The 21190-nt window shown below is 37.6% G+C and overlaps 1 protein-coding gene across 2 annotated transcripts in view; it reads right to left on the bottom strand.

Annotated features, from left to right (window-relative positions):
* LGSN (lengsin, lens protein with glutamine synthetase domain) overlaps window positions 1-21190 on the bottom strand; it is a 65850-nt gene that overhangs the window by 16495 nt on the left and 28165 nt on the right. Inside the window, exon 1 of one of the 2 annotated variants that reach the window (XM_009987735.2) lies at window positions 6787-6816. The exons of the other annotated variant lie outside the window; for it this stretch is intronic. Coding sequence (XP_009986037.2) covers window positions 6787-6816 — 30 coding nt within the window. Of the gene's footprint in view, window positions 1-6786; window positions 6817-21190 lie in introns of those variants that run through there. 2 annotated transcript variants of the gene reach the window in all.

The following is a 21190-nucleotide window of genomic DNA, read 5'->3' as shown; positions in this document are numbered from 1 at the left end:
TTTATATTGTAGTGACAGGAGCAGAATTTAAAATGGGTGTAAACATATGGAGAAGGTGCAAAAGGAGCTACAAAAATTAATCTGCTTGCATTATCCCAAAGAATATCAAGACGTGTCTGGATCATCGTCCCTCCTAAGTATCCTGAACATACCACAAGTGTGTTTAATCTGATGATGACAGGGAAAAGGATAGGAAATCAAAACTAGATACATTCAAATAAAAAAAAAAATAGCAGATATTTTAATATTATGAGTGATTAATTATTTCACAAGCTGTCCAGGTAGGGATTGAATTCTCCATCTCTCAACGTGTTAAAAAAGACTCTGTAATATAGTTTAACCAAAATATAAATCACCCCATAGCTGATTACAAATTGTTATATTGCTTACGAATAGCTAATCAAGCATGTATTTAAGACTCAGTAGTCCTCTTAACCAACAGTCCTCGGTTTGCTTGGGTTGGGTTGGAATTAAAACCTGTAAAAACACTAAGAAATCAAAGGATATCCTCTGAGCGAGACCATTCTTTACCTTTTCCACAAAGGAATAATCTGCACTCTCTCCAATTTCTGAATTTCCAGAAGTAGGGATCTGCACAAAAGCAAAGTGAATGCCAGTCTGGATAGGGCAAAAGAGATTCCTGTTGTCAGACAAAGCACGCAGAAGAAAAAGACGAAGTGTCTGATGTGCATATGGAAGGAAACAGTTACATGGCCTCCATTAAGGTCATTAACACCTCCTTTTTTCTATATTATTCCTCCCTCTTTTCCCTATTTTCTCATTATGATATTTTCCATCATTATCTAGTCAAAAAAGGCTTATGACTTCTCTCCTAACACAGAGCTCACAGAAATATTTCCTTCCTCTCCTCCCCTTACTCTGAATTTCTGCAACGGGCTATACTTACAGCTACTTAGGGAGCTCACCAAGGCATGGCTGTTAGCGTGGAAGGCAGCTGGCTGCCAGCTCTATAGGCAGGACAAGCCACTCTGAGCTTGTAACTCCCATGCACGTATCTCGACAGTGATGTGCTTGTGATACTCACTTGCAATCACACACAGTTACTGGCTCATTCACAACAGAAATCCTTGCTTACCCTAGTTTTACCACTCAGCTTTTAACGAACCCTTTTTTTTTTTTTTTCTTAAAAAGGCTTTGGTTTATTCCCACAATATAACCTATAATAGCTCACAAAATAATTCTGAGTGTATTGCTGATACCTCTACACATTCACCCATGTAGAACAGGCCTAATTTCTACAGCTCTGCATCATTATAGAATATAAACATAATGAAGGAACTTTCCTGAATAACAAAGCAGACAAAAACTGCTTATAATGGACAATTATAATGGAGAATTTTAACACTTCCATTAGCAACACAAGAAAAGGAATGAAGCTGGATGAGAAACAGCAGAGGTGGAGGAATCAGTGTCTGCCAAATAGAAAAACTCAAATAATTTTGAAATAAAAGAAACATCAAATTAAATTTCTAGATGTTTAAAATTATTTTTTGAGAGAAAGGAGAGAAGAGTTCCAGTTATGAAAGCTATAGCCATAAAACAATTGTATTTTTTAATGAATTTATGAAAAATATTTACTTAAATATCTTTTGTGGCAGAGGTTGCCATCATTAGAATATCCTTATTTCTACCTCATGAAGTTTTCAGAATTCCTTTGTTTCCTTTTAATAACTTGAAACCAGTAAGGTAATCATAACGTCATCTACATTTCTGCTTTATAATGTATTCCCACTCTCTGTACTCAAAGATAACCATTGAAAATTTTAATGTTAGACTAAGTTTTTGCCTGTTTCCCTTTTGTGGATCTCTGAAAAATAGTGAATAAAAACGAGTAAACGATAAATGAGCACATCCTTTTTATAACACTTGTATACGGAAGACAAAGAGTAGTTTGTTTATCAAAAGCAAAATGTCAGAAAATCATCTATTCACATGATCAGCCATTCTAAATGGTTTCATGAACACAAGTACCATCTCCACATTATAATCCTTACCGAAACAAATTCCTTCTGAAGAGAAATAGCAGGATAAAGACTAATCACTTGTAAATTTGTTAATGGAAACATTCATCTGCAACAGAACTCTAATAACTTCTGTGTCTATAGTAGTCTGCAAAGGTTTTATTTTCCATGAAGAAGTTGAGACTATAGCATTGCATTTTGGTCATAGATTTGAAAGAGATACTGCGCCCATTGCTCTTAAAAAAATAAAAAATAAAAAAACAGGCATCATTTTTAGCTTCAAATAAACAAAACTATTACATTTATACAGAGAACTACCTATGCATTACTTAAGGTCCTCAGCACAAGGCACACTGTGACTATGCAGGAGAATGACTCTTCATTTCTAAATAAACTCAGACATATATGGGCTTTCATTTAGAAATCATTCACAGTATTCTCTTTAGTGAATTAAACAGCGCTAGATTTGTTGCAAGGTACAAATACAGCATCTCTTCATATTAAAGACAGTCACATGCCTGAGTTATGACACAGCCTTACTTGTCCAGTGGTTTATGTGGTGTCTACCATCAGAAAAGGCCTAGTACCTGGGCACAGAGGGGAGAGCACCCAGAAAATAGGACGCACGAATTATCTCTAACATTTTATTTCTGGCAAGTTTTTTTCTGCAGAAGACAGGGATGATTAAGTAAAACAGAAGCTTGAAAAAGTTACAGTGCAAGTGAGCTGGATACAGATCGTGACTTAATTTCATGGAACCACATGACCTGCTGTATTGAAAGGAAAGCAAAACCATCACTACATTAATGTGGCAAAAGTTCTGATTATTTTTTATTTAATTGCTGAATGTTCCTACTTTTTCATTGCTGTGGGACAACAGTAACAGGGGATACAGCTTGAAAGCTCTTTTAGCCAGCATTTGTTTCAGCATCATTCAGTTTTTGTTTGCTTGTTTCCAAATATTTACTGGCACCCTAAGTCAGAGGTCCTGAAAGTTTCAAAATTTACTTCTCTTTCTCAGCAAGTGAATACTCAGATGGCGATTCAAATATTCCTGTTAGAAGGATTAGGTCCAAAATATAAACAGTTCGGGCCACATTATGCAACAAATCTGAGATTTAGATTTTTTCTTTCTAAAGATGTATCTGATGTTAATTGTCTTTTGTAGGTATTGGTACTCCCTCAAGTTCTGATTTCCATCAGGACTTCTTGCCCGAGTGCTGCAACTCATGCTGGTACCCTAATCCCCTCTGCACTGGGGGTTTGCACTTGGTAAGGTTTTGGTAGAGACGGACCAGCACAAGTCCTACAATAGCCAGGAAGGTAGGGGTGGATTAGACTTCATTTCCTATTATGGATAATCTCAACTCATACAAATAATAGCTTTGCTTGTGTTCACTAGATACCTACTGTGTCACTTCAAGAACACGAGAATCTGCAAGTCTGTGACTATCAACAGAGAATAAGGGCTACACTTGTGCATTGCAACAGCATGTTAGGGCATCGTGCAGGTAGCGAGAGGGGAGAATAGAAGAGAGTATCAGCAAGCAAATATTTCAGCTCTGTGCAGATGAAATTGCTTGCTCTACTCAACTCAATTACATGTCACTTCTGGCATGCCATCAGGCTTCTACAGCTGATAGACATTTTATATCTTGTGGTAACACAGAAAACGTACATCTAAAGCAATTTTTCTTAATCAGTTTGCATTCACTTTTAGGCTTCGTACAAGCTCTGAAGTGGAACATTTACTATGTCATGAAATGCAGCACCGCCAAAAGGCAGTTCATCTGTAAACCTGTCAATCTGAGAGCATTTGGAACTGTAAAGCATTGCCTTTGGGAGGAATAATAAGTGCTGAGATTTCTCGTGTGTGAAACGCAGGTGAAAATCCAAGGTAATCCTTGAACTTTTGCCTTTAAAGGATTTTATAGGTGACTGAAAATATATCTGTGATATTCTATGAGACAAATTCAGAGGCAGTGGAGGCGACCTTCTATTTTTCTCCTACTTTTTGTTTTGCTACTGGGGTTTACAAACCTCTCTCAAAAATGAATGAGACAGGGAAATGAGAAAAAGAAACTCACACTATGGCATTTGAAAGGACAAAAAAAGAGAAAGGGAGTTAGTTTAGAAGATGTTCTGAGTAACTGGAGATGAATAGCTGCAGAAGGATTTCTATCACAAAAACAAGATGCAAGAGGCAAGGTGCAACTTTAGCAGGAGTTTTTCTATATATAATCAACAAGGTAACCCAATGTTCCTGCTATGGGCTACCGAAAAAAGTAATGCAAACACTCAGCAAAATGCGCTAGGGTCTCAGTCACATTCTCATTTTCTCTTTTGTTTCAGATCATTAACCAATTTTAACCATTAACCATTATTTTAACTGATTGTTAAGAGGGCAAACTGTGATGCCCTTCCTGAGTTGTTGCTAAAGATTTTTCAACAACAAAAGATTAATTTTGCAAAGAACATCAAAATGTCAAAATCTGATATAACTAAGAATTAGAAAAAACATGGGAAAACAGAAAAATGAAAAATATGTAAGATTTGGTTGGCTGAATTTTTTATTTACGAAAAGAAAAACTGCTTCACTTAGGTTTGACGTTTTATTTTTAGTCATATAAAACGATGCTGAAAAACTGAAACAAAATGTTTCCAATCCAAAAAAATCTAAAAATATTGTTCAAGTCATGTTGACATGTGACATTATTCACATCGTTTGAACTTTTTTCTAATTTCATTTCAAAAGTAACACAGTTTTTCAAAGTATTTGAATTGCTATGAAACTGTAAATGCTGAGGAACTTTTTCTGGCCCACTCTGGCTGTTACCAGGTTACCCTTTACAGCTCCCTCTGATCAATACAGTCATGTTTAATTAATCTTTTTGTGTAGTAACGAGTTTCAAAAACTAGAAGTCAAGCTAACAGGAGGTGCTCCTTAAGACCTTACACAACAGTACCCATAAAGCAAGTATGTCCGTGTCCAAGTGCTTTCCCTGCCCCTTCCCCTGACAGATGGAAAGCATTGCCTAGCTGCTCCCTCAGCAACCAGGCAGCGAAGGAGCAGAGGACACAGGAAGAAATTATCTACTGCTGGGAATTAATGCAGCTTCACTGGAGTCACTGAAGCTACACAGATTTGCACCAGGAGGGAATCTGGCCATGGAGTCATACAGAGGACAACCCAGACATTTACAGGGAGTAGCTGCAGGCACAGAGAGAGGTTTTACCACTTGCATGCAGTGGTAAAACAATGTGTGCTATGATAAACAGGCACGGGTGGCTTGTAAGCTAGAGGCATGAAGATCACAGCACATTGTCAAGATATTGCTGTGACTAATTTCTCCCTCAGTGACCTTGTTTGATGAAGTGGCTCTTTGAAAGTGATTTACTGTTACAAAAAGCTCCTAGTGAAGGACCTGCAAGTGACATAAATATTAAGTACATATGATTATTCTGCAGTTACAGAAGCTGAAGCACAAACTTGCCATAGGTCACAGGAAGATGTGTAGTAATGTTAGGAGAAGAAGCAAGGTCTCCTTCCTTCTTTGAAACTTTTAAATATACTCAAGATTATTAATGTCCTTCATGTGAAAATGAATGGAATTAGTTTAGCTCACGATATTGCGCCACTTATTTTCACATCTGATGTCTGTCTTTATCTGCCACTCCCATCCAAAGTCTTCATGCCACATGCACATTATTACATGAGCTCTTCAAGGTCATTGATTCTTTTGCTGCCTCAAAGCAGCAGAATTGTCCTTGTGGCAAGGTTATTTGCAAATACTTTCACTTAGACTTTGCCACCTGCACCATGTAAACGAAAAAGCTCTAAAGTGAGATAGAGTCTCAAAATGAAGAATCTGATCCTGCTTTCATCGTGATTTGGGACCATCAAAGTACATTAGTAGTGTTATCTCCAATTTGCAGCAGTATAAATGAGATCTAAAAGCAGGAACCATTTAACAGTTGACTAATCCTCAGGAAGACATTTGCGAGGGAGTGGACTTAATGATCTACGAGACTTTTAAATCTAAATTCTATGACTCATTTCATATACAAAGATGGTCTAGGAGGCAGTCAGTGACTCAGAGCAGGTTCATCTCTGACTTTTAATGTATCCATTTGTTCACCTTCATAAAAATGTCTAGTAGCCTCAGAAAGTCTGCCTGCACTGTTGCTTCCAAACCACACTGCATCTTTCTCGGTATTTTTAATGAAAAATTTTAATTTCATATTTTCACAATGAGATCTTCCGGACACTACTCAAAATAACAGGCATATATTTATTCATTTTTTACTTTATTGAAAGTATATATTACAAATTCAGGACCAGAATCTGTTTTAAAATACCCTCATATAGAAATTAAGCAGCTTCACTTAGGTCAGTAGCCTGACTCAAGAGTGACTCTTTCTAATCCAGGTCAGACTCTGATCCGCAAATTGTAGTGCTTTCACTTACACTAACGAAGCTGAAGGCAAAACCAATCAGTTTTCTCACAAATATTAGTGGGATCAGATTTTAGACTTCTATTTTTATTACTTTGAATAAAGTTATAAATTAAAGAAATAGGAAGTTAAAATGAGTCAGATTTTTCTCCTTTTTTGGCTCAAACAAGAAGCCTTTCTTTGATCTGCGTTTGCTTCAGAATTAAACCATGCTCAACATATACGCACAACGAGCCTTGCACATAATCCACAATGAAGTATTCATTCACTTGAAATCTTGAAGTGGATGCAAAAAAAGTATTTTATATCAGTGTATCTGCTCAAAAATTATTCACAGCCAGTCTCTTACCTGATGAGTAAGATCTTCCTTTTTGTTCATGTCCACTTCATTCTAGTTTAGGTCACCATTAGAAATGTCCTAGTAAAAATCTAGTAGAAAGACATCCCGTATTTATAGGCACAGATAGAATAAAGGTTAGTTAAAACACAATTGCTGTAAAGTTCTTTTCCCAGAAGGCCATGCAGATGATGAACCCGAAACAGCAACCCAAACGTGTCATGGCCAAGAGCACTACTTTCTGGAACAGCGTTAAAGTAGTAAACTGACGAACGCGCATTATTAGCTGCCTGCCTGGAAACAAAGACAACTGAGTATAAAACTGTTTTGCTCAACTTTTCTCCTCACAAAAGGCTTTTGTCCTGTAACAAGCAATTTCTGTTCTGGAATTGAAGCTATTGTTAGGCTCCTTAGAGGTGAAACCTGTATTGGGCATTATGAAAACAGTATGTTATTGAGACACATGGACAGACATTTGAAAGGCACAGCACGCTGCAAGAATAACATGCCATACTAGTCTGTTATTCTAGGTGCTCGCATATTGTTAATTAATATTGTTGGATCTAGTTGCATTAGAATTGAGGGAGGAGTCTTTTTTTGCATTAGATCTCTAAAAATATTCCAAAAATTAGGTAGTTAAGCTTGTATTTCTTACGATTTTTTATTTATCATGTTTAACATGAATTTAAAGGACAGTGTTTAACTGACCATTCATTCAACTTCCTTCATCTGATATAATATTACAGGATAACCATATCATGTGGGCTTACAGCAACCCTTTCCAATAACTCATCACTTAATAAATGTGAGTAAGCATGATGTTAATTGTCATTTAACCCTGTGAAAATGCAAATTTGGAAATTTTTAAACACTTCCAAAAAATTAAAAATAAAAAAAAATGGTTTGTTAAAATTACCCCATCAAAATAACAACTATCAATTGGGGGTTATAGTTCACAAAAATCTTAGGTCTCATCAGTGAAACGCATAAACACAGGTGCCCAAGTCCCAACCTATGATTCCAAAAATGAAAAAAGTCTATTAGTATTTAGGAAATAGCCTTATAAGTCTTGACATTTTGTCAAGCAGACATTAAAAAAAATCAACACCCAGCATATTTCATCGGACAGGGCTCCTGCAAGACAGGTAGGATGGAAGTCAGCATTTTGATTGCAGAATAGTTCTTCCAAAAATGTTGCCCTCAGACTGCCATCATACAACAGCAAATTGCACAGATCCCTTTTTTAGCCACCTTACAGGTGGCATAAAACGTACAGCTTGCCATGGTAGAGTTGCTGTGAGTCTATGTTGTGGTGAACTGTGTCAAAAGGAGAACACTTCTGAGCAGGACTACTCACATAGAATCATAGAATCATAGAATCGTTAGGGCTGGAAGGGACCTTCAAAGGTCATCTAGTCCAATCCCCCTGCAAGGAACAGGGATATCTACAACTAGATCAGGTTGCTCAGGGCCTCATCCAACCGGGCCTTGAACGTCTCCAGGGATGGAGCATCCACCACCTCTCTGGGCAACCTGTTCCAGTGTTCTACAACTCTCATGGTAAAAAATTTTTTCCTAATATCCAACCTGAATCTACCTCCCTCTATTTTAAAACCATTACCCCTTGTCCTATCACAAATGGCCCTCTTGAACAGCCTCTCCCCATCTTTCTTGTAGGCCCCCTTGAGGTACTGGAAGACCGCTATAAGGTCACCCCGGAGCCTCCTCTTCTCCAGGCTGAACAGCCCCAACTCTTTCAGCCTGTCCTCATAGGAAAGGTGCTCCAGCCCTCTTATCATCTTCGTGGCCCTCCTCTGGACCCTCTCCAACTGGTCCATGTCCTTCTTATGTTGGGGACTCCAGAACTGGACGCAATACTCCAAGTGAGGTCTCATAAAGTAGTCTGAGAAGCAGAGGCCAGACAGAGACAGGTCTTCTGGCTTTACATTTTTTCCATTTTGAATGCAAGCACGAGCAACCTCAGCTCGTAGTTTGAAAAAGACACACTTCAGTTTAAAAATCTTATTCCTCAGAGCAAAAAAATATTCTTCCTAACAAGGGTGGTCAAACACTAGCACAGGTTGCCCAGAGAGGATGTTGGATTTCCAACCTTGGAGCTATTCAGGACTTGACTGTGCAAGGACCTAAGTAACCTGACACAACTTCAAAGTTGGCCCTGATTTAAGTGGTGGGTCAAACCTGATGACTACCACAGATGCTATCCAGCCTACATTATTCTATGATTGTACTTCTGACTCATTTATACATATTTTTAATGAACTTCATTACATTTTTGCAAGTACACAACATCTTTACCGTACTTTGCATTCTACTCTACTCTGTTCTGCTAAACGGAACATAAATACAAGAAAGAACAACTTGTGCCTTAAAGAATGTAGTTTTGAGGTACTAGTCTTGCAAACATCATTAGTAATGAATAATCTTTTCATTAGCACTGGAAGGATCAACTGTTTCCATCTCAAATGCCTGTTAGATCCTTCTAAAAACAGCTTTGTTTTGTTTCGCTTTCTAGACAGAGTGAAATAGGAGAGAGAGAGAGTTCTCTGCCAACACATGCCTGTGAGAGGCTGCTGGTTTCAGTAGAACTGTGCTGATCAGAGAAGTGAGAATCTGATCCAGAAACTGATGGAAACTCATTTCACAGCTGCCACAATACACAGACTAGCAGAAAGAGCACTGTTTGTTCAGTAACACTCATTATCTTCCCACCTTTGGCTAATAAGATAAATCAGGCCAAATCTATTGTATCTGCATGAGGAATGTCTGGTTTTTTGTAAAGAAACTGGCTTTTATATATGCATTCAGAAAGACATTTTCTGTCAGTAAACTTTTGCAAAAACCTGCTTTCACATGGATGTGGGAGTCTCACTTTGCAAAAGCAAACCCAGAAAAGCTCCAGAGGAAGGCATCCTAAGAGGAAGAAGTATTCTGTTAGCATCCAATAGAGAGAAAGGAAGACAAAATGAACGTGACCATGTTTATTTTACATTTATCACTGAATTCTGTGTGAGAGGTATCATAAGAGGTGAATTCCAAACCCTTGGAAACCCAGTGTTGCACCTGCTTTGGCCACCAACGAAAGGGTCAAAGAGTATGGAGTAATGACTAATGCTTGATAGGGAACATAGCTGCGAGAAACATCCGTACCATCCCCATCCCGCTGACCTCGGTTCCCAGCACATGGACGGGCTGGAGCAGATCTGCCTATCAGGCTCTTCTTTCAGCTGCTTGTCACATCTTTCCTCCCCTTTCTCCTTTTCCATTTGATTACAGAAGCACTTTTTCCAGTCTTTATCTCTTCGAGTAGGTGCAGCAAAATTCAGTTCATCTTCCTTAACATTAATGTTCATCTTAACATTAACATAACTCTGTGCTTATACTGGCTGCAAAAACATATTTAACATTGTTATTAACAAACCCAGTTCCTCAAGGCTGTGTATCATATAGTCTAGTATTTTCATAGCAATATGTTGTTTGTGGCACCACTGAAAAGAAAGCCTCAGAACAGCCCATAAGGATGTTCTCTGGAGGAGAAGCAGAGATTTACACAAATTGATCCCTTTCTTTTAGAATGTAGAACTGATATCATGAATTTGTATAATTTTTTAATTCAAACATGCTGGGCTTCAACCACAGTTTATCAAATACTAATCTGAAAACTTAGACACTTCAGAAATACAACACAGACCAAACACCACAAAAGTGATCACTTAATACTTTAACTACAGATACTTTGTATGCTCTGTCTATGATGAATAAGTGGTAACGAGGAAGTGCAAACTGCTCATTATCCCATTAGCAGCTCTTCAGCAGCTGAAAAAGAGATACAGCTTCTCTGACGACAGCAACTGCGGCAAATAACAGCCAATTCAGGGGAGCTCTCTGCTGGAGAGCTGCCAGCAGCCTCCATACACACAACTTCACCATCATCTTGGCTTAGAATTACTGATTCCAGCTACCAATATCAGGATTTTTTTCCTGTATTTTCAAAAAAAAGAGGTTAAAATTATCACTGCTTGTACTCTCCTTCCTTTCAGATTGGTTTCCCAGAAGGGGAAATGTCTATATACTCTTAATTATCATCTTAAGTAGCAAAGCATCAAGCCTTAAGGCATCCACCAGAAAACATGTTTTTTTTTTCTCCCTGCTAGCATAGGTTACCTTCAGCTGTTAATTTCAGTGGGTCCCCTGAAATACCTAAATTGTTCAAAAGAAACTTTAGAGGATACAGATTTTGTAGCTGGGATAGGTCTTGGATAGCATTGCCTTTTTTCAGTTTGGAGGAAGGGAGAATTACGTCCTATAATCTGCTCATAGGCATGGAAAATTTCTCAGAATAACTGTGTCACATTTTTTAATCACCTAAATTTTACAGTGTGCAGCCACTCCCATTTCTAATCCCATCAAGCATGCCAAAAGACACCTATACACCCTGATTGGCTTCAAAAGCAGTCTTCTCTATAAAGATAGCTAAAGTAGGTAGCTAAAGGTTGACAGAGAACACAGTTCAAATAGATAGCTGTTTCCTCCAATTTCAGAAGCTTTAAAAATAAAAGGCCTTTTAAAGCCTTACAGTATTCTTAGAGTACATGGAGATTTCAAAACTGGTGCCAGCTTGCTAGTGGCAACTAGCATCCACACTACACAGTACTGTATGGATATACAAGCTAAGATGGATTTTGCACAGACCTATCTCAGGAGCTTGAGAACAAAGACCCTTGAGTCCTCCAGTTCGAAGGCTGGCAATCACATGGCCAGCAAAAGGAGATATTCACTAAGTCTCTCCCTCATCACCATAAACCTGTAGAATTCTCTACTAATACCTAAAGGCTGGCATTACAAAGCCGAAGGAGAAATTCAAGCATCAGAACCCCTTCAGGAAAATCTAACCTATTGCGTTCCTTCACCAACAGGGTATATTTCTGGTTTATCTCTAACCCTGTGCCTTGCCATCATTATTAAACAACACTGTAGTTTGTCTTGCACTTGAAAAGTGTCTTTTTCTTCACCATTTCTTCTCAGCTGACATAAAATATTATTCAGCATCAAGATTGGAAAAAGACTTCAGATAGTTAAACTCCAGTTTACATTGCCACCTAGTAAAAAATAAGATTAGAAGAACTACTAGAGCTTGGAGTTGTACTGATCCTTACTCAGTTGCTGTAAGCAGTCTTTCTGCTAAGTCTTCTTTTAGGAATTCTTCATATGTTTATCTCTTCCAACATCCTCACAAGTATGCCTTCACTATGCATGACTGCATTTATGCAGTATCTCCCATTTATTGTCCAGTGATTTATACTCCAGTTAGGTTGCTAGGCACGTTACAGCGAAGCGCTGCTCACTCCTCTATTTGCAGGTACCAAAAGTTGGGCCCAAATGGTACTCACGGACAAGGACAGGCTGAAAAATCGGCCTAAGATGTATCAGAAGTTAATGCAGTTAACTTTTACATCAATAGCATGCGTAAGAAATCTTTTTAACAGGTAATAAGCAATTACTTTATACTCGAAATAACTACATTTGTCAAAAAGGTTGATTATTTGAAACTGTAGCACTATTTGTGCTTCAAATGATGCCTTAATATATGATCTCCATAATTTCAGCATGAAAATGAAATGCCAGACCTTGTTACACCTTTTGCAGTTCTTGGTCTTTTACATACACCAGATGTGCAAACAAAACTCAAGGACCTTTTATTTATTTTACTCTTGACAACACATTTCATTTATTTTCCATACTGAAAGTTTCAAATTACTTTTCAATTTATAAAGAACCACTGATTAGGAGATCATGAGGAGTCTATGAGTCAAAGTGATAATCTTACACAAACAGACAAGCCCTTGTGAGTTTGTATCATTCTTAATAAGAGGAATCGAATATCTTCTCATTCTTTCCATTGCTTCCTCTGTCTTATTAAGTGAATGGAAATTATTCTGTTTCTTTTATCTAGTGCTTTATTTTTTGCTTTCATTCTCTGCAAAAAATAGAATTTCTCTTCCGGTCTGGAAGCCAGTCTGTTCTTCATATATTAAAGAGAGCCTTGCATCAAGTTTTCTCCTCATAGGCCAATTTTTGCTTGCAAAGCACATGCTACTTTACTTGCTCTTGTATATAGCTGTCACTGTAGTAGAATTTAAAAAAAAAAAAACAACCCAAAAAACAAGTTACAGAATAATACTATGTTTTAGACAGGCAATGAAGGATATTTAAACAGAACCAAAATAAGGCTAGAACAAGAATTCCTGTGCCTCTAGCTCTGCCTAATACACCTTCCTCCTCCTCCTTCTCCATCACAGTGGCAATATACGCTCGCTCCCCTGGCAGTCACACGTTGCCACAAGGCAGATGTTGCAGCAAGTGAACAGCTGCAGAGCTGTGCAGCAGCTAGAAAATTGTGTCTGTGGTTTCCCACGCCTCTTCCAGCATGGAACCACACGGGAAGCCTGCCTTTCAGTGTCACCCTGTGTGCTGCTCATCACATCTACCCCATGAGGAGGCATAACTTGTGAGAGGTCTGGGGAGGGCGACCAGCAAGCAAGGCACAAGACAGTCCTCCCAGTAAACCTCATGGCTGCACCTGGCCCTGCAGACTATAATTAGCAATTAATCTGGATTAAATTAAATCCAGGTAATGCTTGAATTTCTAATCCAACAAAATACGTCATGTGGGCATTAATACCAGTATTCCGGTTGAACAGCTATCCCTGTAATGCTGTCTAGCTGTGACGCATTCTCTGAGGTGAAATGGAAGAAGCTGCACAACAGAAATTGCACAACGGAAGCACCAACACCATCTTCTGCGACAGCTGGGATTTTCCACATTAATTTACCATGCAAATTCCTAGCAGATGTAACAGCTCTTATGTGACTCAACAACACAGCAGCGTCACAGGCTGAGGTGCTGTAACTTCAGATCTTTGCATCCTGCATGACCTTTTGATAATTTGTTCCAGAACCATGCTAATTTGGGAGACCATTGACCCATGCTGGCAGAAGGTTAGATGGTTACCATCAGCTGTCAGCATGGACCATGACAAGTGCATCATGATTTGATTCTTGCTACCTCTTGTTATTTGCTGCCACTCTCCTCAGCTTTTTCTTTTACGTATCCCGTCAGTCTTCAAAAACCTTTTCACATTTTGCCTACCAATCCCATTTTAACACAAAGATGGGAAAAATCCATTGTCCTCTTACAACTTCTACAGCCTCCAACTGCTTATGGCCTTTGCCTTTGTTCAGATGTCTTCCATGCCCTCCAGGTAAACACAGCAAGATTGTCTATTCAAAAAGTACATATATGTATGATCAATAAGGAGAAATTAATGGTGTTTGCTATTTTAATTTGTACTTATAAATTGGCAAAAGCCAAAGAAATCAAACAGAAAAAAAAGTGCATCTTTTCCCATTTTATGCACTTGTTTTTAAAAAAATCTTTATACCTGCTGACTTTAGGATCTTTCTCAGGTAACATTCGGAATCTTAAAGCAAACCTAAAGGAAATGATGATTATCTCTGGAACAATTTTTAGCATTTTATCAATGGAAAGGAATTCTCTACTGAGTGATTACGCTTACTTTAAACTTTTGCCGTTCTACTGATTAAAACTTGACCCCAGCTTTATTAGCCTAATTACCTAGATCTTTTGATGTGTTTGTGTTATTGCACCATAACTCCAATATTCTTCATTTTTTATCTCCTTAGTAAATCTGTCCACTATGAAAATAAATTTTCTTTACACTCTTTGCATGCACAGAACATTCTGGTTTACTTGTATGCATATGTAATAATTCCCTTTTCCCTAGTAGGTTATTTGTGTTGTTCTGACAGAAAGGAGCATGTACTTTTCATATGTTCAATAAAGTATACTCATCTAGGGTACAGTAGATATGGTTTCAGTTCAACTTGTGCCTGAATGGATTTAAATATATGATTCTACCCTCTGTACTGGTTCCCTTTACTATCATGTTCAAATGGTTCGAAGCTGCACCAGGGCAGGTTCAGACGACATTAGGAAACATTTCTTCACTGAGAGGGTGATCAAACACTGGAAGAGGTTTCCTAGAGAGATGGTTGATGCCTCAAAACTGTCAGTGTTTAAGATGCATTTGGACAATGCCTTTAATAACATGCTTTAACTTTTAGTCAGTTGTAAGTGGTCAGGCAGTTGGACCGGATGATCGTTATAGGTCCCTTCCAACTATTCTATTCTATTCTATTCTATTCTATTCTATTCTATTCTATTCTATTCTATTCTATTCTATTCTATTCTATTCTATTCTATTCTATATCAGGCCAACAGCAGCTGTTGCTAAAAAAAATAGAAGACAAAGTTGCTTAATTTTCCTGGTTAAAATTGTTGATGTAAACTGATAACAGAATTATTGGGTCAGAGAAGGAGAAGAAATATAAGCTTAATTCTATATATCACTAGTGAGACACTCTTCTAGACAGAGGAAGCTCCAGGTTTAATCTCTGCCTTGGCAAAAATTATGTATTTTATGAAGTTGTTTTCTATCTAGCATTTCTACCAGGCAGGTTTTGAATTCTATTAGCATAGAATGGGTGGTGTGCAGTCTCTTCCCTTTGAATGCTATTCTTTCAATCCAAGGGGATTGCACTGTGATCTAAGTCGCACCAGCAAGAACCCAGCAATATCTATAGGATTTTGCTGAAACGCTTGGAATGACTGTAGTAACTACACTCCAAACTAAATGGTTCCATTTTTTCAATGATTATGTGAAAAATATGCATCAAGGACCTTTCTCTTCTAGTTCCCATAAGCTCTAGTCTGTGAGAAGAAAGGGAAAAGCAAAAAGCTATTCTATGCTTCATCACATTTGGACATATTGAGTCTTCAAATGATTCCTAATTAGTAAAAGAAAACTAAACCAATCGTAACAATAGAGGGCCAAACTGATCACAGCCGTAAGTCTAATTATATGATTATAACCAAAATTAACCTCAAAAATCTATTTTTTTCTAGGAATCACTGAAATCAGAATATGGTTCCGATTCTCTTATAGACATTCAATGATATCAAACAAATATCATGTTTTCTTGAATTCCCATAAGCAACAGTGTAAAGACATACTATTAACAGTACTCAATAATATTATGACAAGTGTCACAATAGCTTTTGCGTTTTCCTGGAGCCCCAGTGCCCCTGAGCAAGACAATCATCTAAGAATCTCTGTTTTCATTTTTAAAATATATTTATTTCTCATGTTTTCAAGGAAACCTTGAAAACAAGCCAGTGCCAGAGGAAATAGTTTCTTTGAGAGCTTAGTGGTTAGAGGGAGGGTTATTTTGGTTTGATTTTTCTTTTTTCTTTTCAAATCCTGTGCTAAACCAGCCTTAATTAGTAAGTTTGTATGCTATATAAGAAATCACTTATGACTTTTATTTTATGGTGTCTAGATTCAGTCGTGTGCAGCTAGCCACTGATATTCATGGGTCTGTCTCACTGACTTCCGTGGTTCAGTGACACTTCTTAGTCCACTACGACCTAATCTGCGCTCTGGCCTAGATAGTGCAGACCTGACTCCTTACTGCACTATTGCTTTAGCTCCTTTGCTGCTGACACACCTGAGTTTCTCTTCAAGAGAAGCAAGTTCAAACAGAGGGTGACATACATACACTTCTTGTCCTGACGCGAAGTCAGGACATGGCCAGGAGCACACGCAGCAGTGAGACTATGAGCAGTCTGCAGAGCATTGTTGTCCCACAGTTACACCCAAAAAGGAGCATTTTTAGCCTCTTACAGATTAGATAAGGAGGGTGGAGTATTAGCCCATCTAAAAAGACTACTTAGGCAGAAGAGGAGAAAAAAAACCTGTACTGTATTGGGAATATATTGGGTGTTATACTCTTCAACTGCAAGTGAAGCTTTCTGTCTCAAACCTATCAATGTGACAGAGAGCGAGAAGACAACATGCTCTGTGTTGTATGCAAAAAGAAACTCTTCTCTTAGACATTACAGTCTAGCACAACAGTCATCTCAGCTGTACCATGGTCAGCTAAACTATGGAATGATACAAGTCTGTTAAGCAAAACATAAACCCCAGTAAAGTTAGCTGATTTTGCAATAAAATGTTAATTCTTTTTGCGTGAAGGAAAAAGCTACTTACAATGTGCATTAGTGGGGTCAGTGAATAACATAAAAAGGTCACATCTGACTCAAAACCCCTTTCATCTAATGACCTGTATGCATAGATGATACCACACCCTTTTTATCTGCTAGCTGTGTAATGACTGAATTTTTGATTCTTATAAGTCCTGCCCTCAGTCATGTGAATACTGTGGTTTTTCATCCCTCTTCATGTTTCTATAAAGAGGCACTCAGAAGACCCAAAGAATATCACAGTAATGTTAAACATTTAATATAATTCAATTCATATAAAGGGGATTTTTACCACATGAAGCAATGACTGTTCCTAAGCCAGTTAAAAGTGCTCATGCTCTTAGATACACAGATAAACCGTAACCTTTATATTTTCAAGGTCAAGCTCAGGAAATGAACAGCATGTTTTTGATAGCTTTAATGAAAGTTGTGTGACTAAAACTTTATTCAGCTCTCTACAATCACTACGTATGAGCCTGGGGAGAGAAAGAGCAAGAGGATCAGTGAAAAGAAGATGTGACTTTCTAATTAATTAAAACGTGCATCCACAGTCACAATGTTTATCCTTTATTTATTCATAACTATGCTTGGGATGTTTTTTATTCAAGAATCCTTACTGTAGTTTTAGAAACAAGTTTAAGAAAAAAAAAAAACACACCCTAAGTTATTTGCTTGATTACATGGAAAAAAAAGGTAAAGAATTATATAGCCCATTTACACAAATTAAAATACAAGGGCACTATGTCTTGTAAAGCACTGTATCAAACAGCTAAGTTTATGAGATCCACGGTTTCCATACTGATTATCCAAAAATGGCCTAAGAAATAGAGCATCTGAAAGTAGGTCTCCATCACGTCTTTCTTCGAGGTAGGTACCTAATCTCTCCTTGCCTTTATACAACTTTAAAATCCCTTTTCATCTTATGTAAAATATTCTTTAAAACATATTTCGAATCATGTTCAGCCAGAGCCGAGGGTCAATATCTGAAGTTACAGCAATGTAGAAAAGATAAATTGCTGCAAACCACAATACACACCTTCAAAATCTGAGTAGACTCCATTGGTGCGAATGATGGCAGCACTACGCAAGCACAAAGGTGTACGCTGCAGATCATGGCATGATCATGGCTAAGTCTACAGTAATGCAGGTAGAAAGAGCATAGTTAAGGAGGATACAAGAGATCTGCTACTCTATTAGGGTTTCTCTGAGTCATTTCCCTTGTTTCTTCTCGATTGGCAGAGTATCTACTAAATTCTGCTGTCTCCTCCTCCAGAGGTGTTTGAAAATGTTCTCAGGTGGTAGATGAATCTGATTGAAGCCAGGACAGCTGTGCGTAGCTAACCTTAAGAGATTTTTAGTCAAATATTCTCTGTATTTTATATGTTTTAAACACTTGAAATAGTTCGAGACTTATTGATGAAAAAAGACCAGAATAGAAGTGAATCTTTTAGGAATGAGACCTTTTCAGTCATTCCATGGAAATCTCTGGCAGAATAGCCTTCCAGATAATGAGGCAGAAGGGGTAAAAAAATACTAGATTCATAACCTTTCAATCCCACCTGGTAATTTAACAACCTCAACAGGAAAATAGTTGTTATGTTCTCTGTTTACACTAGGTGGCACTATTCTCACAGATTTATGGTTTACAGTAAAAAACTGTAAAACGTACATTCTGAACTCAAGTATGAAATATCTTGATACAGTAGGTACTTGATTTGCAACCATAGGAACATCTTACATTGTTTAGACAGGAAATAGTACTTAGTTTCAGAATAAAAGAAATCTCCATTTCTGAAGAAAAGCTGCAAGAAATAGCTATGAGGAAAGTAGAAATGCCAAGAGATCTACCAGTGAACCTTGCTCCGTAATAGGCTTATTATTAAACCTGCAATGCACTCTCCATCTCTAAACAGGTTCTGTTCCCTGAAAAATAATAGTTAAAACCCACTTACGAGTCAACTTATTTAGCTGAGTTATGAAAATTTTCCAGGATCCTTACATTCTTCAGTTATTAATGGAGGAATTTCTTTTAGAAGTTGACTGAGGTTGTCAATTCCATTTTGTAACATTTATCACTATTTCACAGTGTGGTACATTTCATGCTAAAATGAAGGCAGAACTTTTAAAATACTTTTAGAAAATGACTAAACGAGGCGGTAACTGGTGACAGTAATCAAATACAATTAAGATCAGCTTCTTCTCAAATCACCTACATGTCAGGCAAGGCACGGACTTATGCATGGACATCCAGTATCTCTAGGTGGTACTCTAAAACCAATAGTAGTATGTAATAAGGTTCCCTGCCTCTGAAGAAAAGAAAACTTCTTCTATTCTTAACCACATTTCTGCAAAACGTTTTCATTCTGACGTACTTTGATACTTTGTTAACAGTGTTGCAGCTGGCTGTAATCCAAACTATTTCCATTACATTAGTCTGCCATCATGGTTGAGAATCTCATTAGAAAGAAATTCTTACAAGACTCATGACACTACTGTCCTTGATCTCAAGGTGAAGTCTTGGAAGAGTTGTACTTGAAAGCACGGGATTTAGTTTTGCCAAACTTGGAAAAATAAATACAGTTATACACATAGGAACAAATGAATGGGAACTGTCTAAATATTTCAGGAACTCAGAAGAGATGTGACTTTCTATTTCATTGCTCCATCTCTAGTTTAACACTGTAGGAGCTCGTGCAATCAACAGAAGTAATTTCTTTTTCTTGAGCTAAGGAGTTAGGGTGAAATTTGTAAAGGCAAATAGATGCTATTTAAAATTTTCACCTATGCATTTTATTGCTCTTATTGCTGATAATCCTCTGATATGAAATTTTGCCTCAGTGCAAGTTCATGCCATTTATCAATGCTCAGAGAGACAGGTGACCCAAACAGCCTGTGACTTAAATGGGAGTTAGATAACAAAGTTTTATATAAAATCTCCTGAGGACTCAAAATGCAGTTTTAGATACCGGATAAAGCTAGCCTCTGAATCCTATTACAACCAGTGCTAGTAGAAGGGCTTTTCATAAGCTTTAAGATTTGACCCAGTAATGTTCAATGTCCTTCCACTCTGTTTATATTCAGATTTAAAAAGCCGTGATAATTTGAAGTTATGATTCAGGGTAGGTGATTTAGGTAAAAAGCATTTAAGGTATGGAAGGTTCTAAATACCTAGCCTTAACTGTGTCTTGGGAAGATATCATGCAGTGGCCATGCAATTATTATTAAATGCACCATGGTATTTCAGGCCCAGGTAAGACTGGACTGATTACAAGACACCCTGACTCTGTTTTTTTGCTCATATTGCTACTTCAGAGCTAAATTAAGGATGATCTATCTATTTATTAAAAAAAACTTAAATAACAGTGACAAAAGTTAGAAAATACTGTAAAGGAACTGCGTATACTTTTTCTATTGCTCAAGGAAACTGTATTGGTATTGATGTTAAAACACTTCCGAAGAACTGCAGAAAAACCTTGCTGAAAATACTTTTAGACAAGGAGGGTTACTGGGTCACCCTGAAGTGCCTTTCTGAGTTCCTTCCTACAATCTGTAAGGGTCTTTACAGAGCAGATGTAATGGGGTTTTCAGCACCTTACAGGTCAATTGGAGAATGGAAACACGTAGCTGCCTAATATAAGACATTTATAAAAGCTGTAAGTAATCTGGATATGTTTTCAATAAAGCACACCACAATAGTCCTGGAAAGCAGACTTACTTCCATTCACTTGTGCACATCTTACACACTTACCAAGGTAATAGTACTATCTGCACCTAGAACGAGGAGGAAAGAATCAGAGACATTTTCTGTAATATGCTGTTACTGGGACTGTATCTACAACTGTAGAAAAGATGTTTGGATATAAAAAACCACCTTATGAGTTAAAAGTATTAATATGTACAGCAGCACATACTGCAGCAGAGAATATAGTTAATGTTTATCATAATCATGCTGCAATTCTGCACGTTTACTTGAGTCAGGTAATATCAGTGGATTCCACAAATGCCATTTCTCGTTTGTCGTACTTGAAGCAAACATCTTCAAGGCTGAACCACTGAATCAAATACTCGTTATATATAATAGAAAAGGAACTGGACAGAGTGAATTTAAGTGTGCTGCCTCTGATGCCTTACAATACACATACTTAGCATTTCTACTCTATCCACTGAAATACCACTGCGTCAAGGCTACACAAATAGATTTATATATTATCATTACTATTCTTTTAATCAAGCCGGGGAAGATGATTCATACCCTGGTAGACCTCCAGATAGCAG

Source organism: Tauraco erythrolophus, chromosome 2, assembly GCF_009769465.1.
Source record: "Tauraco erythrolophus isolate bTauEry1 chromosome 2, bTauEry1.pri, whole genome shotgun sequence".
Lineage (NCBI taxonomy): Eukaryota > Metazoa > Chordata > Aves > Musophagiformes > Musophagidae > Tauraco > Tauraco erythrolophus.
Note: the sequence above shows the minus strand (reverse complement) of the source record. Positions and strands in the feature narration are given on the sequence as shown.